Source organism: Phocoena phocoena, chromosome 20 (genome assembly GCF_963924675.1).
Source record: "Phocoena phocoena chromosome 20, mPhoPho1.1, whole genome shotgun sequence".
Taxonomy (NCBI): Eukaryota; Metazoa; Chordata; class Mammalia; order Artiodactyla; family Phocoenidae; genus Phocoena; species Phocoena phocoena.
In genome coordinates, this window is record NC_089238.1 from 10,461,040 (window position 1) to 10,479,696 (window position 18,657).

General features: G+C 41.6%; 1 protein-coding gene across 6 annotated transcripts in view; it reads left to right on the top strand.

Moving 5' to 3' along the window:
* The first annotated feature begins 1,227 nt into the window (after positions 1-1,227).
* LOC136140988 (zinc finger protein 235) overlaps positions 1,228-18,657 on the top strand; it is a 37,301-nt gene continuing 19,871 nt past the window's right edge. For 3 of the 6 annotated variants that reach the window (XM_065899117.1, XM_065899118.1, XM_065899119.1), the window contains exons 1-2: positions 1,237-1,251; positions 4,705-4,831. In XM_065899117.1, the coding sequence (XP_065755189.1) occupies positions 1,237-1,251; positions 4,705-4,831 (142 nt within the window). Of the gene's footprint in view, positions 1,252-4,704; positions 4,832-5,639; positions 5,736-18,657 lie in introns of all 6 variants that reach the window. The other 3 variants (XM_065899120.1, XM_065899116.1, XM_065899121.1) reach the window with 3 other exon arrangements.

The following is an 18,657-nucleotide window of genomic DNA, read 5'->3' on the forward strand; positions in this document are numbered from 1 at the left end:
AGGGTAAGTAAAGGGACAGAGTCATCATCTCTGAAGTCTGTGTTTCCTAAGATTCATGTTCTGTAAAGCAGATTCGCAAAGGCAGTTTTATCAATCTTAAGAGCACCTACTTGTCTGAAGCTGCAGGAGGGAATTCTGGCACTATTATACCCATTTACAGGTAGACTGGCTTGAGGCACAGAGAGATTAATAACTTGCTCAAGGTTTATGCGACTAGTAAGTAGAAAGTGGTAAGTAGAAATAACAGAATTTGAACCCAGGCATTTTGGCCCTGATGTCAAAAACTCAGCTTCTCTGTACACGGGTGTGGAATTGAATCTCGGAGACAGAGTTTTGCGTGAAGTAGAAAAGGATAGCTTTATTACTTTGCCAGGCAAAGGGGGACACGGTGGGCTCCTGCCTCGAAAAACTGTGTCCCCACTTGGAGAGGATAGTGGGAAGTTTTATAGTAATTTTTCAAGAAGGGCGTGATCAGCTCGTGGACCTTCTCCTGATGAGTTGGCGGTGAGGTAAGTGGGAGTCGGCATCATCAACCTTCAGGTTCCAACTGGTCTGGGGTCTACATGCTTGTGGGCACCATACCATCATTAACTTCTCCCACCTGGAGGGGGTTTCAGTATCTGCAAAACAGCTCAAAGACATTGTTGTGTGTATCCATTGGTGGGGAAGCAGGACCTTGCCCCAAGGCTGCTCTATTTTTTCTCTCGACTGTTTGTTTCTCCCTAGTCTTGCATCCCCTCCCTTCCCTAATGAACAGCTGCTTGAATCTGCCCGTTGGAACTCAGGGTCATGGAGGCTGAATGAAGGCTATTTCCTGTAGTCAAAGAAATGGGGGACACAGAAAGGCTTTGTGCCCAGGAGCCCCACAGGGCCCTGCTCGATACCAGCCCCATTAAGTTGTTGGTACTTCCCGTCTGCCTCTCATTTCCTCTAATAGCCAGCCTCAGGAATACTCTGGGAGCTACAAGAAACATGTGGGTGAGGGCTGTTTATGGATTGTTCATGAACTAAGGCAGCTGGCCGAGGAGGCCCAGGGGAAGCTGGAATCCAGCCCCTGTTCTCACTGGGTTATGTTGTCACTGCATTTGCCTAGAGAAAGGGGCCCCTCTTCCAGATCACACGAAGTAGCACGTGGACTAGCACAGTTCCCAGTATCTCTCTCATGATGGCTTTCTTTCCCTTCCCCAGTTTTGCCTTCCCAGAACTCGGCCTTTCCCCAGCAGGAAGAGGAAAAAAATGACCAAATTCCAGGTAAGTCAGGTTTGCTTTTCTGTTTCTTAAAATGACATCTCATTTCACAAAGACTTTACACATTTTTCTCCTGCTCGAGAAGGGTAAAGGGAACCAAAGGCACTTGAGGAACTGTTGTATGGCGGCCCCTTGCTTTTTGTTTATTTCCACATAATGGTGTGAAAATTAATAATTTTTTAAAATAAAAATGTTCCCATAATCAATTACACTCCAGTATAAAACAAAAAGTTAAAAAAATAAATTCATTACCCCCCAAAAAGAACAGTTCCCACGTTATAAACATGTTTACAAATCAGTTTTCATTTTCTCACATTCCTTTTCATTAGCGTTTACATGTGCTGATTTGTAATCACAGTTTTCAATACCATTTTGGATTTTTATTTTTTAAATTTAATTTTGCTTTTTGGCCACGTTGGGTCTTCGTTGCTGCACGCGGGCTTTCTCTAGTTGTGGTGAGCGGGGGCTACTCTTCGTTGACGTGCACAGGCTTCTCATTGTGGTGGCTTCTCTTGTGGAGCATGGGCTCTAGGCGCGCAGGCTCAGTAGTTGTGGCTCACGGACTCAGTAGTTGTGGCTCACGGGCTCTAGAGTGCAGGCTCAGTAGTTGTGGCGCACGGGCTTAGTTGCTCCGCGGCTTGTGGGATCTTCCTGGACCAGGGCTCGAACCCGTGTCCCCTGCCTTGGCAGGCGGATTCTTAACCACTGCGCCACCAAGGAAGCCCCGCATTTTGGATTTTTTAAATTGTATAGCTCCCACAATTTAAAAGGTCACATCATTTTCCATAGTTTACCTAGTATTTTTTTCTATTGTCCATATTTATGTGGTTAATGAATTTTCCCATTTTAAGATGTTTGCAGTGACCATTTTCCTACATATAACCTTTCTTCCCAAACAGGAATTCTGAGAGTTCTGCCATTTTCTTCCTAAAAGTTTGGGAACTCAGTTGTTTTCTCATGGGGAGCCTCACGTTTTGTGGCTGGAATGTCTAAAGCATGGTTTCATGCAGCAGAGTCCAGCTGATACTGAACTAAGAGAAAATAATTTTGTTTTCAAAAGAACTAGATTCTTTAATTCTAAGTTACACCACGTATGTATTATAGTTAAGTATTTGTTTTGTTCACTGCCATGTTAGTATATTTTAAAGAGGTACACACTGATTTTGAAAAGTCTAGTAGCAGCAGGGACTTGCCAGGCATTTACTTCATGAAGCAGCTGTGTAAGGATATAGATGGTCTTATCTGCATTTTAACAGAGACAGATCTGTGAACTTTCAGATACCTGTGAAAATCCACTCAATCCCCAGCTGACACTAAAGTTTCCATTGCCCAAGCCAGGACTTTCCAATGAGGATGAGTGGAGAGACCCAGAAGAAGAGACTGCTCCACATGGGGCCCTGAGGCCACGTTGTATTTATGCCTGGCGTGGCTGGAGGACTCCAAAAATAACACTGCCCTCAGTTTGTTCCTTTTCTCAGTGCCTGTCTCTTCTTTGCCAGATGTGTCAACTAGTTGTTTAATACACATATGTTCAGGACTCCAGTCAGAACAAATGTCGAGATGGGCTAAGTCTTTAGAGAAATAACTTTTTTTGTTTGTTTGTTTTTTGGCTGAGCAGCTTGTGGGATCTTAGTTCCCTGGCCGGGGATTGAACCCGGGACCCTGGCAGTGGAAGCACTGAGTCCTAACCACTGGTCTGCCAGGGAATTCCCTAGAGAAATAATTTTAATTGTCAAAAAGGAAAACACCATATGCTAAGGCATGAGACACAGGAAACAGGAGTGAGGGGTTGAAGGTGGGAATTTGTACATGCTAGAAAAGGCGTAATATTCTTCATAGGAATCCTACTGATGCATCAGCTACCTCAGTAGGATTACAAGCAAGGCAAATGAACAAGCGATATGTGGGGGGAAAATATTGAAAGCGATGTTTTGATGAAGTTAAATAAATGGAAATTTTTAAAAAGAGCTGTTTTTATCACTTACCAAATTACCCAAGATTTAAGAAGTGAGATAGGGCTTCCCTGGTGGCGCAGTGGTTGAGGGTTCGCCTGCCGATGCAGGGGACGCGGGTTCGTGCCCCGGTCCGGGAGGATCCCACATGCCGCGGAGCGGCTGGGCCCGTGAGCCACGGCCGCTGAGCCTGCGCGTCCGGAGCCTGTGCTCCGCAACGGGAGAGGCCACAACAGTGAGAGGCCAGCATACCGCAAAAAAAAAAAAAAAAAAACTAAGATAATGTCCAGTTTGGGCCAGAGTATGGCGAATCAGGAACGCTTTTGGTCTGTGACGGGAAGAGTTAACTGGGAGAATCGCCAGTTTACTAGCGAAGGTGCGTATTTTTTTTGACAGTGCAGTTGCCACCTCTTGGAGTTTAGCTTAAGGAAATAACCAGACAAGTTGGCTAAGATCTACGCGAAAATGCGTTTTTTGCAGCATTATTAGTAAGCTTAAAGTCTTAAATTATTGTATTGTTTAATTATTTGGAATGGTTAAATGTATATTTTTCCACTTTTATGAAATACCATGCAGCTGTGAATAATGATGATAATAATAATAGTGATGGCTGACGTTTTTTGAGTATCTAACGTGATACTCCCTGGAGGTCCAAGTGGTTAACACTCCACGCTTCCACTGAATGGGGCACAGGTTCAATCCCTGGTCGGGGAACTAAGATCCCGCATGCCGTGCAACGAGGCAGGAGGGGGGGAAAAAAACAGTGTCAGATATATCCTAAACCCTTCACATATTCTCATTTAATCCCATCAAGTACCCTATGATGGTGTGCCCTTGTACAGATGGGGAAATTGAGGTATTGAGAAGTTACTGAGGTACTGAGACTTGTCCAAGGTCACAAAGGTAGTAATGGACAGAGCCTTAGAGTGTGAACTGAGGCAGTCAGTCTCCAAAGCCTGTGCTCTTAACCTTGACACTGAACGCTGCCACAGTTGACAGGTACAGCGTGTACCTGGGACAGAATGAACTACCTACCTGCCCCCGCGGAGGTACTGAAGCCTGTTTAGATTGGCAGTCATTGACAAAACAGTGGTACTGCCCAGTGAGAGAAGGAGAAAGGCACTATTATTGTAAATACCGTTGGGACTAAATTAACTCAACATTTCTTACAAAATTTGGCACTTTCAGTGAAATTGTAAAATGCGTGTATGCCTTGATGTAACCGTGACAGTTCTAGAGACACAGCTCTATAAAGGGCACCGTGTTGCACGTATGTAAGGTTTTAAGATTTTTTTTTGTCGTTCCTTCCTCCACCAACCCCACCACTCCAGCATCTTCGGTGTGACTGTGGAAGGGGAAGAGGAGACGGTGTCCTAAGAAGAGTGGTTCAGGTCGCTTAGAACCTGGAACGGCCTCCCACGTGCCTCCTCCACCTTCCCAGTGCTGCCCTGCTCCCAGGGGCGGTTGCTTGTAAGATTAAGGCTACATGTGTTTGGTGTCGTAGGAGGCGGTCACCTTCAAGGACGTGGCCGTGACCTTCACGGAGGAAGAGCTGGGGCTGCTGGACTCCACCCAGAGGAAGCTGTACCGAGAGGTGATGCTGGAGAACTTCCGGAACCTGCTCTCAGTGGGTGAGGACGGGCGCCCTCCCTGTGACTTGGCATCATTCGCCATGGGCCAGGTTTCCCAACCTCGGTACTACTGCCTTTCGGGGCCAGACGGTTTCTTTGCCATGGGGACTCTCCTGGGCATTATAGGATGTTTAGTAGCATCCCTGGCCTCTGCCCGTGACTTCCAGGCTTTGGGACTCCTTAGAGACCCAGAGTTTTCCAGTCCCTTTGGAGCATAGAGACAAGATGTTTCTAGTCTTTGTTCCAAGGCAGACGTTTGTCTTTTGTAACTGCTCTATAAGTGAACAGTTGAGCTTGGCTGCACCTGGCTCCTTATTTCATCTTATATCTTTTTTTTATCATCCCAATCTCCTGATTTATCCCTCTCTCCCCCGCTTTCATACCTTTTTAAATTTTTTTAAATTAACTTTTATTGGAGTATGGTTGCTTTACATATTATATATTTTTTAAATTGGTGGGTCATGATCCATTGGTGGGGCATGAAATTAATTTAGTACTAAGTCTTGTAATAATGTAGAATAAAGTAGCAGTGTCAGAGCTCCTTAGCAAGAACGGTGCACATCATAGCAATAACTGCAGCGCTTGCAGTAAATATAGTGAGACTCCGCAAAGGACGTGATGACACAGGTCATTTAGCCTTTTGTTTCAGTGATTCGTGGGGGTAGTCACGTGTTTCTAACGAGAGTGTATTTCTCACAACAGGTCTGATCAAAAATGTTCAATAAACTTCGGGGGAGGGGCGGAGCCTTCCGTCATGGGGTTGGAACCAAAATTGTTCAGTACTTTTTTCCCTTTAACGTTTTCTCAGGGCACCAGTCCTCCAAGCCAGATATGATATCCCAGTTGGAGAGAGAGGAAAAACTTTGGATGACGGAGGTCCAGACCCAGAGAGGTGGGCATTCAGGTGAGGACCTCGCTGCCAGAGTCCCATTATCCTGCCTCTGTCCTGGATAATCTGTCTCTTCTCTGTACAGCAGGCAAAGAGGCCCTTTGAAAACCTCAGTCACGTCCCACTCCTCTACTTCAGGCCCTCCCCTGTCTCCCCATTTCACTCAGAATAAAATCCGACGTATTTGAGGGGCCCCTATAGTGGTGTCCGTTCACCCAGCCTTAACGGGCTGCACCGTTCTCCTGTCATTCCCCCCGCCTTGTCCTCTGCCAGACTCACTGGTTCTCATTCCCCCGCCTTGCCCTCTGCCAGTCTCACTGGTTCCTCAGCTAGGAGGATTACGCTCGAGCGTGAGGACCTTTTCCTCTTTCTTCTCTGGCCGGGAGGCTGCTACCCCACAAACCTCCAACCCCTCTCTCTTATTCATTCATGTCTCTGCTCGGAAGTTCATCTCACCTACAGCCTTCCTTGACCACCCCTTTTAAAATACCATCTTCACTCCATCACCTTCATTTGTGTCTAAGTACGACACCTCCAGACTTCCTAGTATATATATATATTTTTTTAATTGTAGAAAATCTTAACAAAATTTATCATTTTAATCATCTTTAAGTATACACTTCAGTGGTGTTAAGTACATTCACACTGTTGTACAACCATCAACACTATCCATCTCCAGAACCTTTTCATCTTCCCAAACAGAAACTGTCCCCATTAAACAAGTCCTCGTTCTCTCCTTACCCGCAGGCCCTAGTAACCGCTGTTCTACCTTCTGTCATACAGTATTTGTCCTTTTGTGTCTGGCTTATTGCACTTAGCATGGTATCTTCGAGGTTCGTCCACGTTACGGTGTGTCAGAATTTCCTTTTTTAAGGCTGGATAATACTGCATTGTATGTATGTAGCACATTTTCTTCATCTGTCGATGGACATTTGGGTTGTTCGCAACCTTTTGGTTATTGTGAATAATGCTGCTGTGAACGTGGGTGTCCAGATATCTGTTTAAGTCTCTGCTTTTCATTCTTTCGTGTATATACCCAGGGTAGAAATGCTGGATCATGTGGTAATTCTCTAATTTTTTGAGACACTGCCATACTTTTTTCCATAGTAGCTGCAGCATTTTACATTCCCACCAGGAACGCAGAAGGGTTCCAGTTTGTAGCATCCTCACCAATACTTGTTTTTTGTTTGTTTTTTATAGTAGCCATCCTAATGGCTATGAAGCGGTATCCCATTGTTTTTGATTTGCATTTTTCTAATGATTCGTGATGTTTAGCATCTTTTTATATTCTTATTAGCCACGTGTTTATCTTCTTTGGAGAAATGTCTGTGCAAGTCTTTTGCTTGTTTTTGAATCAGGCTGTTTGTTGTTTTTAGGAGTTCTTTGTGTGTTTTGAATATCCCTCATCAGGTATATGATTTACAAGTATTTTCTCTCATTTTGTGTGTGGCCTTTTTACTTTATGGAGAAGGTCCTTTTTTTTTTTTCGGTATGCGGGCCTCTCACTGTTGTGGCCTCTCCCGTTGTGGAGCACAGGCTCCGGACGCGCCATGGCTCACGGGCCCAGCCACTCCGCGGCATGTGAGATCCTCCCAGACCGGGGCACGAACCCGTGTCCCCTGCATCGGCAGGTGGACTCTCAATCACTGCGCCACCAGGGAAGCCCGGAGAAGGTCTTTTAATGCACAAAAGTTTTTAATTTTCATGACGTGAAATTTGTCAATTTTTTTTGTTGTCGCCTGTGCCTTTGGTGTCATATCTAAGAAACCATTGCCAACTCCAACGTCATGCAGCTTTTACTGTTTTCTTCTAGGGGGTTTATAATTTTAGCTCTTATGTTTAGGTCTGATGCATTTTGAGTTGATTTTTGTATATGGTGTAAGGAGGGGTCCAACCTCATTCCTCTGCATGTGAATATCCAGCTTTCCCAGAACCATTTGTTGAAAAGATGGTCCTCTCCCCATTGAATGGTCTTGGCCCCCTTGTGCAAAATCATTTGACCGTCTATTCAGTGGTTTATTTCTGGGCTCTCTGGTGTGTTGCCTTGGTCTGTTTGTATGTCTGTCTTGATGCCAATACCACACTTTTGATTAGCTTTATAAGTTTTAAAATCAGGGTGTGAGTCCACCAGCTTCTTTCTAATTTTTCAGGATTGTTTTGGCTGTTTGGGTGCCCTCGAGATTCCATATGAACTTTAGAATGAGCTTTCCTATTTGTGTGTTGGGATTTTGACAGGGATTGAGTTGAATCTGTAGATCCCTTTAGGTAGCATTGACAAAGTAATATTCGATCTCCCTGTCCGCGAACATGAGATGTCACTCCATTTTTTTAATGTCTTTAATTTCTTTTACCAGTGTTTTGTAGCTTTCAGTGTACAAGCCTTTCACCTCCTTGGTTCATTCCTAAGTATTTCATTCTTTTTGACGCTATTGTAAATGGAATTGTTTTATTTCGTTTTCAAATTGTTCATTGTGTATAGAAATGCAATTTTTAAAAATTGAAGTGTAGTTGATTTACAGTGTTAATTTACTGCGGTAGAGCAAAGTGATTCAGTTATACATGTATATACATTCTTTTTTTTTAATATTCTTTTCCATTATGGTTTATCACAGGGTACTGAATATATCAATAGTTCTCTGTGCTATATAGTAGGACCTTGCTGTTTATCCATTCTATATATAATAGTTTGCATCTGCTAATCCCAACCTCCCACTCCATCCCTTCCCCACCCCTCCGCCTTGGCAACCACCAATCTGTTCTCTGTGTCTGTCATTCTGTTTCATAGATAGGTTCTTTTTTTTTATAGGTTCATTTGTGTCATTTTTTAGATTCCACATATAAGTGATATCATATGGTATTTGTCTTTCTGACTTGGCTTAGTATGATAATCTCTAGTTCCATCCACGTTGCTGCCAATGGCATTATTTCATTCTTTTTTATGGCTGAGTAGTATTCCATTGTATACATAAACCACATCTTCTTCATCCAGTCATCTGTTGATGGACATTTAGGTTGTTGCCATGTCTTGGCTATTGTGAATAGTGCTGCTGTGAACATAGGGGTGCATGCATCTTTTTGAATTGTAGTTTTGTCTGGATGTATGTGCAGGAGTGGGATTGCTGGATCATATGGCAACTCTGTTTTTAGTTTTCTGAGGAACTTCCATACTGTTTTCCACAGTGGCTAGAAATGCAACTAATTTTTGTATGTTGACATTGTATCTTGCTACTTTTAATTCATTTGCTGGTTTTAACAGTTTTTTGTGTGTGGAATCCGTATTCCCAGCCAGGCAGTCATCTTCTCTGCCATTTATCTTGTCCTCTCTGCCCCTCTCCCCTGATACTTAAACAATCACATGACCTAGGTGAAGTTTTCTGGTAGACATTTCAAATGTGATATTTATAGACGTCACAGATGCAGCTGTGTAGACAAGGAGAATCTGTGTAGGAAAAGAGAAGAAATTACTGAAATGAACCTTCTGCAATTCTGAGTAAGTTTAATTTGTGTAATTTGGTATTACTCTGAACTCATTTATCATAAGTATTAGAAGAAACACCTTGGGAATTCCCTGGCAATTCAGGGTTAGGACTCTGCACTTTCACTGCTGAGGGCCCAGGTTTAATCCCTGGTTGGGGAACTAAGATCCTGCAAGCTGCCCAGCACAGCCAAAAAAAAAAAAAGACGAAGCACCTTATACATTTAATCCTTGCAATAGTCCTGACCACCTGGGTGATTATCTGTTTTTTATGGGATGAAACTTATGCCTTTGAAAATGTCATATAGCTTGTAAGTGGGTGAGTCAGGCCTTAAAGCCTGTTTGCTCTTAGTAGAGGCGCCGATTTAAACCTGTTAACGTTTTTGTGGACCCCAAACTGCCAATTTGCCATTTTCCTGAAAGTGCAACATCTACTACAGAAGTGGAAGAATTTCAAAAACGTATGAAACGTAGAAAGTTAGTTAATCCTAAAATTGGGTATGTGCTTCATTAAGATAATCATGTAATAAACCACCAACCTGGGGGCGTACGTGATAAAAAAAAATGATCTAACGGGATCCCACGTGTAACCCCACAGTTGAGTTGTTTTAACATTCATCATCATGTTTTTTATTGAAAATTGAACTGACGATTTAAAAAGTTAATTCTCTGCTTCTCCGCCTTCCCCACATACACACACCATCTGGATGATCTGGTTTTTCTCCTTTCCGTGGCTTTAAACGTTTTATTTTGGAAATATTAAAATGCAAAAGTAATGAAAATAGTATAGCATAGTCTGTATATTCATACCGTCTCAACAGTCGTCACTTTCTGCCATTCCCGTTGTACGTATCCTCCCACTCCTTTTCTGCTGGAGTATGTCACATCACCCACAGATACATCAGTGTCTGTCCACAGCAAGAACTCACCTCATGCCTATCCTATGATCAGTATGGATGCGTGTATATTTATTTTTACTTTGGGTTATATCCAACATGGCATTGTTTATTTTGCTGTCAAATTGTTCCTGCTTTGACCATTGGGAGCTCTTTCAGGTTGGCTCCTATACCCCTGTGCCTCGCCCCATCCTTTTGTTTTTGGAGCGTTTCCTTTCCTTCTGACTCTACAAAGTCCTGCCTGTCATCTTGTATTTTTCTTACCCAGCCTTAGAATCAGCCATCTGCCCAAGGACTCCTGGTTCCTTTTAGTGGAGAATAGTATAATATTTGTGCACTAATCAAAATGCTTTTTAGTCAAAATGCTTCTTAGTCAACCTTACCGAGAAACAACTTACATAAAGTAAAATTCACCCTTTTTGAAGATTTATAATTTGAGAGTTACAGAAATGGTACGTAGATAGTGTAGAAAGTTCCCGCAAGTGCCTCACCTGGTTTGCCCACTGTTAACACCCTCCCTGACCAAGGTAAATTTGTCAAAACTACAAATTTCACGTTGGTATAGTACTTTTTTAAATCTAATTGGCCCTATCAAGCAATTCTTTTTTAATTTTTTATATTTATTGAAGTAGAGTTGATTTACAATGTTGTGTTCATTTCTTCTGTACAACAGTGATTCAGTTATATGTATACATTCTTTTTCATTGTGGTCTATCACAGGATATTGAATATAGTTCCCTGTGCTATACAGTAGGACCTTGTTGTTTATCCATCCTATGTATAATAGTTTGCAGGCAGTTCTTGAATAGAGCAGCATTCTACCTAGCAATTACAAGGGCCCCCCAAGGAGCTGTACAGAATGGAAGGTTTTTTTATAGGCAGAAAGGGGGTGGGGGAAGGAAGTTGTTAGCAAAAGAAAAGAAATGTTTTAGGCCAGCTCATCTTTTTAGGGAGGCATGCGTCTTCTTATGCAGGTTACCTCACTAGTGCTGATGTGGAGATTTCAGAGTGTCTGTTTAAAGGTCACCTTCCTGAGAGGGGTTGAAACTGCAGTTATGTCTTGGTTTGCTGTCATGGGGGCAGATGACCCCATTTGGGGCTTGTTATTTCTTAACCTTTCCCCCTTTTAATCAAAGTCTCAACTTACCTGGGAGATGTCATCAAAATGTAAGGCATTAATGCCATTCTCCACTACTGCCCTGTGATTCTTGCAACTTTGTTGATCCCTGACGTGGAGTCCATAGGTCGTGGTTTTATTTAATCCCCGTGACATTCACAGGTCATGGGTTCCAGATACATAATCCTTTAGTCAGTCACTCTTCTTCCTTTTCCTTGTAAATTTTTTTAAAAATGTATTTATATTATTTTTGGCTGCATTGGATCTTCGCTGCAGTGCGCAGGCTTCATTGTGGTGGCTTCTCTTGTTGTGGGGCACAGGCTGTAGGCGTGTGGGCTTCAGTAGCTGTAGCATGTGGGCTCAGTAGTTGTGGCTCGCGGGCTCTAGAGCGCAGGCTCAGTAGTTGTGGTACATGGGCTTAGTTGCTCCGCGGCATGTGGGATCTTCCCAGACAAGGGCTTGAACCCGTGTCCCCTGCATTGGCAGGCGGATTCTTAACCACTGCACCACCAGGGAAGCCTCTTTTCTTCCTCTTCTGATGTTCTCATCTTAGGGAAATCATATGCTTGGCAGTCAGCAGCTGTGAACACGCATTTAAAGCTTTTGAGAGAATCCCATGAGCCAGAGTGATTTTTTTTCTTTTTATAACTATATGCAGGATAATTCCCTCTGTTTGGATATGCTTGGAACCATGGTCCCCAAGACCCAAACCAGTCAAAATCAAGTAAGTCAAAGAAATGCCATTGAAAGAATCTTTTTTTCTTTTTAAAAATTTTTTAAAAATTATTTATTTTTTAACATCTTTATTGGAGTATAATTGCTTTACAATGGTGTGTTAGTTTCTGCTTTATAACAAAGTGAAACAGCTATACATATATCCCCATATCTCCTCCCTCTTGCATCTCCCTCCCACCCTCCCTATACCACCCCTCTAGGTGGTCACAAAGCACCGAGCTGATCTCCCTGTGCTATGTGGCTGCTTCCCACTAGCTGTCTGTTTTACATTTGGTAGTATATATAACTCCATGACACTCTCTCACTTCGTCCCAGCTTACCCTTCCCCTTCCCTGTGTCCTCAAGTCCATTCTCTATGTCTGTGTCTTTATTCCTGTCCTGCCCCTAGGTTCTTCAGAACCTTTTTTTTTTTTTTTAGATTCCTTATATATGTGTCAGCATACTTAGATTCCTTATATATGTGTCAGCATACGGTATTTATTTTTCTCTTTCTGACTTACTTCACTCTGTATGACAGTCGCTGGGTCCATCCACCTCACTACAAATAACTCAATATGGTTTCTTTTTATGGCTGAGTAATATTCCGTTGTATAAATGTGCCACATCTTCTTTATCCATTCATCTGTCGATGGACACTTGGGTTGCTTCCATGTCCTTGCTATTGTAAATAGAGCTGCAGTGAACATTGTGGTACATGACTCTTTTTGAATTATGGTTTTCTCAGGGTATATGCCCAGTAGTGGGATTGCTGGGTCGTATGGTAGTTCTATTTTTATTTTTTTTAACGAACCTCTATACTGTTCTCTGTAGTGGGTGTATCAATTCACATTCCCACTAACAGTGCAAGAGGGTTCCCTTTCCTCCACACCATCTCCAGCATTTATGGTTTGTAGACTTTTTGATGATGGCCATTCTGACTGGTGTGAGGTGATACCTCATTGTAGTTTGATTCGCATTTCTCTAGTGATTAGTGATGTTGAGCATCCTTTCATGTGTTTGTTGGCAATCTGTATATCTTCTTTGGAGAAATGTCTGTTTAGGTCTTCTGCCCATTTTTGGATTGGGTTGTTTGTTTTTTTGATATTGAGCTGCATGAGCTGCTTGTAAATTTTGGAGATTAATCCTTTGTCAGTTACTTCACTTGCAAATATTTTCTCCCGTTCTGAGGGCTGTCTTTTCGTCTTGTTTATGGTTTCCTTTGCTGTGCAAAAGCTTTTAAGTTTCATTAGGTCCCACTTGTTTATTTTTGTTTTTATTTACATTTCTCTAAGAGGTGGGTCCGAAAGGATCTTACTGTGATTTATGTCATAGAGTGTTTTGCCTATGTTTTCCTCTAAGAGTTTTATAGTGTCTGACCTTACATTTAGGTCTTTAATCCATTTTGAGTTTATTTTTGTGTATGGTGTTACGGAGTGTTCTAATTTAATTCTTTTAAAAAATTATTTATTTTAATTTTGGCTTTGTTGGGTCTTTCTCTATTACTGTGCGTGGGCTTTCACTAGTTGCGGTGAGTGGGGGCTACTGTTTGTTGCAGTGCACAGGCTTCTCATTGTGGTGGCTTCTCTTGTTGCAGAGCACAGGCTCTAGGTGCACAGGCTTCAGTAGTTGTGGTGCACGGGCTTAGTTGCTCCGTGGCATGTGGTGTCTTCCCAGACCAGGGCTCGAATCCGTGTCCCCTGCATTGGCAGGCAGAGTCTAACTACTGTGCTACCAGGGAAGCCCCTAATTTCATTCTTTTACATGTAGCTGTCCAGTTTTCCCAGCACCACTTATTGAAGATGTCTTTTCTCCATTGTATATTCTTCCCTCCTTTATCAAAAATAAGGTAACCATATGAGCGTGGACTTATCTCTGGGCTTTCTATCCTGTTCCATTGACCTATCTTTCTGTTTTTGTGCCAGTACCATACTGTCTTGATTACTGTAGCTTTGTAGTATAGTCTGAGGACTGGGAGCCTGATTCCTCCAGCTCCGTTTTTCTTTCTCAAGATTGCCTTGGCTATTCGGGGTCTTTTGTGTTTCCATACAAATTGTGAAATTTTTTATTCTAGTCCTGTGAAAAATGCCATCAGTAGTTTGATAGGGATTGCATTGATCTGTAGATTGCTTTGGGTAGTATAGTCGTTTTCACAATGTCAATTCCTCCAATCCAAGAACATGGTATATCTCTCCATCTGTTTGTATCATCTTTAATTTCTTTCATCAGTGTCTTATAGTTTTCTGCATACAGATCTTTTGTCTCCTTAGGTAGATTTAATCCTAGGTATTTTATTATTTTTTGTTGCAAGGGTAAATGGGAGTGTTTCCTTAATTTCTTTTTCTGATCTTTGCTTGTTAGTGTATAGGAATGCAAGAGATTTCTGTGCCTTAATTTTGTATCCTGCTACTTTACCAGATTCATTGATTAGCTCTAGTAGTTTTCTGGTAGCATCTTTAGGATTCTCTATGTATAGTATCATGTCATCTGCAAACAGTGACAGCTTCTTCTTTGCCAATTTGGATTCCTTTTATTTCTTTTTCTTCTCTGATTTCTGTGGCTAGGACTTCCAAAACTATGTTGAATAATAGTGGTGAGAGTGGACAGCCTTGTCTTGTTCTTGTTCTTAGAGGAAATGGTTTCAGTTTTTCACCATTGAGAATGACGTTGGCTGTGGGTTTGTCATATATGGGCTTTATTATGTTGAGGTAAGTTCCCTCTGTGCCTACTTTCTGGAAGGTTTTTATCATAAATGTGTGTTGAATTTTGTCAAAAGCTTTTTCTGCATCTATTGAGATGATCATATGGTCTTTCTCCTTCAGTTTGTTAATATGGTTTATCACATTGATTGATTTGCATATATTGAAGAATCCTTGCATTCCTGGGATAAACCTCACTTGATCATGGTGTATGATCCTTTTAATGTGCTTTTAAATTCTGCTTGCTAGTATTTTGTTGAGGATTTTTGCATCTATGTTCATCAGTGATATTGGCCTGTTCTTTCTTTGAGACATCTTTGTCTGGTTTTGGTATCAGGGTGATGGTGGCCTCGTAGAATGAGTTTGGGAGTGTTCCTCCCTCTGCTATATTTTGGAAGAGTTTGAGAAGGATAGGTGTTAGCTCTTCTCTAAATGTTTGATAGAATTCGCCTGTGAAGACATCTGGCCCTGGGCTTTTGTTTGTTGGAGGACTTTTAATCACAGTCTCAATTTCAGTGCTTGTGATTGGTATGTTTATATTTTCTCTTTCTTCCGGGTTCAGTCTCGGAAGGTTATGCTTTTCTAAGAATTTGTTCATTTTTTCCAGGTTGTCCATTTTATTGGCATACAGTTGCTTGTAGTAGTCTTTCATGATCCTTTGTATTTCTGCAGTGTTGGTTGTTATTTCGCCCTTTCCATTTCTAATTCTATTGATTTGAGTCTTCTCCCTTTTTTTCTTGATGAGTCTGGCTAATGGTTTATCAATTTTGTTTATCTTCTCAAAGAACCAGGTTTTAGATTTATTGATCTTTTACTATCATTTCCTTCATTTCTTTTTCATTTATTTCTGATCTGAACTTTATGATTTCTTTCCTTCTGCCAACTTTGGAGTTTTTTTGTTCTTCTTTCTCTGATTGCTTCAGATGTAAGTTTAGGTTGTTTGAACTGTTTCTTGTTTCTTGAGATAGGACTGTATTGCTATAAACTTCCCTCTTAGAACTGCTTGTGCTGCGTCCCATCGGTTTTGGGTCATCGTGTTTTCATTGTCATTTGTTTCTAGGTATTTTTTTTTAAGATGTTGGGGGTAGCAGTTTATTAATTATTTTTGCTGTGTTGCATCTCCGCCTTTGTGTGAGGCCCCTCTCCAGTCGCAGCAAGCGGGGACCACTCCTCATCACAGTGCGTGGGCCTTTTATTATGGCGGCCTCTCTTGTTGCGGAGCACAGGCTCCATATGCACAGGCTCAGCAGTTGTGGCCCACAGGCCCAGCCGCTCCGCGGCACGTGGGATCCTCCCAGACCAGGGCTCAGACCCGTGTCCTCTGCGTTAGCAGGCAGATTCTCAACTGCTGCGCCACCAGGGAAGCCCCCTAGGTATTTTTTGATTTCCTCTTTGATTTCTTCAGTGATCTGTTGGTTATTTAGTAGTGTATTGTTTAGCCTCCATGTGTTTGTATTTTTTACAGATTTTTTTCCTGTAATTGATATCTAGTCTCATAGCATTGTGGTCGGAAAAGATACTTGATATGAATTCAATTTTCTTAAATTTACCAAGGCTTGATTTATGACCTAAGATATGACCTATCCTGGAGAATGTTCCATGAGCACTTGAGAAGAAAGTGTATTCTGTTGTTTTTGGATAGAATGTCCTATAAATATCAATTAAGTCCATCTTGTTTAATGTATCATTTAAAGCTTGTGTTTCCTTATTTATTTTCATTTTGGATGATCTGTCCATTGGTGAAAGTAGCGTGTTAAAGTCCCCTACTATGAATGTGATACTGTCGATTTCCCCTTTTATGGCTGTTAGCATTTACCTTATGTATTGAGGTGCTCCTATGTTGGGTGCATAAATATTTACAGTTGTTATATCTTCTTGGATTGATCCCTTGATCATTTCATAGTGCCCTTCTTTGTCTCTTGTAATAGTCTTTAAAGTCTGTTTGGTCTGAGAATTGGTACTCCACCTTTCTTTTGATTTTCATTTGCATGGAATATCTTTTTTTAATCTCCTCACTTTCAGTCTGTATGTGTCCCTAGGTCTGAAGTGAGTTTCTTGTAGACAGCATATATATGGGTCTTGTTTTTGTATCCATTCAGCCAGTCTGTGTCTTTTGGTGGGAGCATTTAATCCATTTACATTTAAGGTAATTATTGATATGTATGTTCATATTACCATTTTATTAATTGTTTTGGGTTTATTATTGTAGGTCTTTTCCTTCTCTTGTGTTTCCTGCCTAGAGAAGTTCCTTTAGCATTTGTTGTAAAGCTGGTTTGGTGGTGCTGAATTCTCTTAGCCTTAGCTTTTGCTTGTCTGTAAAGGTTTTAATTTCTCTGTCGAATCTGAATGAGATCTTTGCTGGGTTGCGTAATCTTGGTCATAGCTTTTTCCCTTTCATCACTTTATTTATTTATTTTTTAAACATCTTTATTGGGGTATAATTGCTTTACAATGGTGTGTTAGTTTCTGCTTTATAACAAAGTGAATCAGTTATACATATACATATGTTCCCATGTTTCTTCCCTCTTGTGCCTCCCTCCCTCCCACTCTCCCTATCCCACCCCTCCAGGTGGTCACAAAGCACCGAGTCGATATCCCTGTGCCATGCGGCTGTTTCCCGCCAGCTATCTACCTTACGTTTGTTAGTGTATATATGTCCATGCCTCTCTCTCGCCCTGTCACAGCTCAGCCTTCCTCCTCCCCAAATGCTCAAGTCCATTCTCCAGTAGGTCTGTGTCTTTATTCCTGTCTTACCCCTAGGTTCTTCATGACATTTTTTTCCCTTAAATTCCATATATATGTGTTAGCATACGGTATTTGTCTTTCTCTTTCTGACTTACTTCACCCTGTATGACAGACTCTAGGTGTATCCACCTCATTACAAATAGCTCAGTTTCGTTTCTTTTTTGGCTAAGTAATATTCCATTGTATATATGTGCCACATCTTCTTTATCCATTCATCTGATGATGGGCACTTAGGTTGTTTCCATCTCCGGGCTATTGTAAATAGAGCTGCAATGAACATTTTGGTACATGACTCTTTGAATTTTGGTTTTCTCAGGGTATATGCTCAGTAGTGGGATTGCTGGGTGATATGGTAGTTCTATTTGTAGTTTTTTAAGGAACCTCCATACTGGCTGAACAAATTCACATTCCCACCAGCAGTGCAAGAGTGTTCCCTTTTCTCCACACCCTCTCCAGCATTTATTGTTTGTAGATTTTTTGATGATGGCCATTCTGACCGGTGTGAGGTGACACCTCATTGCGATTTTGAGTTGCGTTTCTCTAATATTTAATGATGTTGAGCATCCTTTCATGTGTTTGTTGGCAATCTGTATATCTTCTTTGGAGAAATGTCTATTTAGGTCTTCTGCCCATTTTTGGATTGGGTTGTTTGTTTTTTTTGTTATTGAGCTGCATGAGCTGCTTGTAAATTTTGGAGATTAATCCTTTGTCAGTTGATTCATTTGCAAATATTTTCTCCCATTCTGAGGGTTGTCTTTTGGTCTCGTTTATGGTTTCCTTTGCTGTGCAAAAGCTTTGAAGTTTCATTAGGTCCCATTTGTTTATTTTTATTTTTATTTCCATTACTCTAGGAGGTGGGTCAAAAAGGATCTTGCTGTGATTTATGTCATAGAGTGTTCTGCCTGTGTTTTCCTCTAAGAGTTTGGTAGTTTCTGGCCTTACATTTAGGTCTTTAATCCATTTTGAGCTTATTTTTGTGGATGGTGTTAGGGAGTGATCTAATCTCATCCTTTTACATGTACCTGTCCAGTTTTCCCAGCACCACTTATTGAGGAGGCTGTCCTTTCTACTGTACATTCCTGCCACCTTTATCAAAGATAAGGTGTCCATATGTGCATGGGTTTATCTCTGGGCTTTCTGTCCTGTTCCATTGATCTATCTTTCTGTTTTTGTGCCAGTACCATACTGTCTTGATTACTGTAGCTTTGTAGTATAGTCTGAAGTCAGGGAGCCTGATTCCTCCAGCTCCGTTTTTCGTTCTCAAGATTGCTTTGGCTATTCGGGGTCTTTTGTG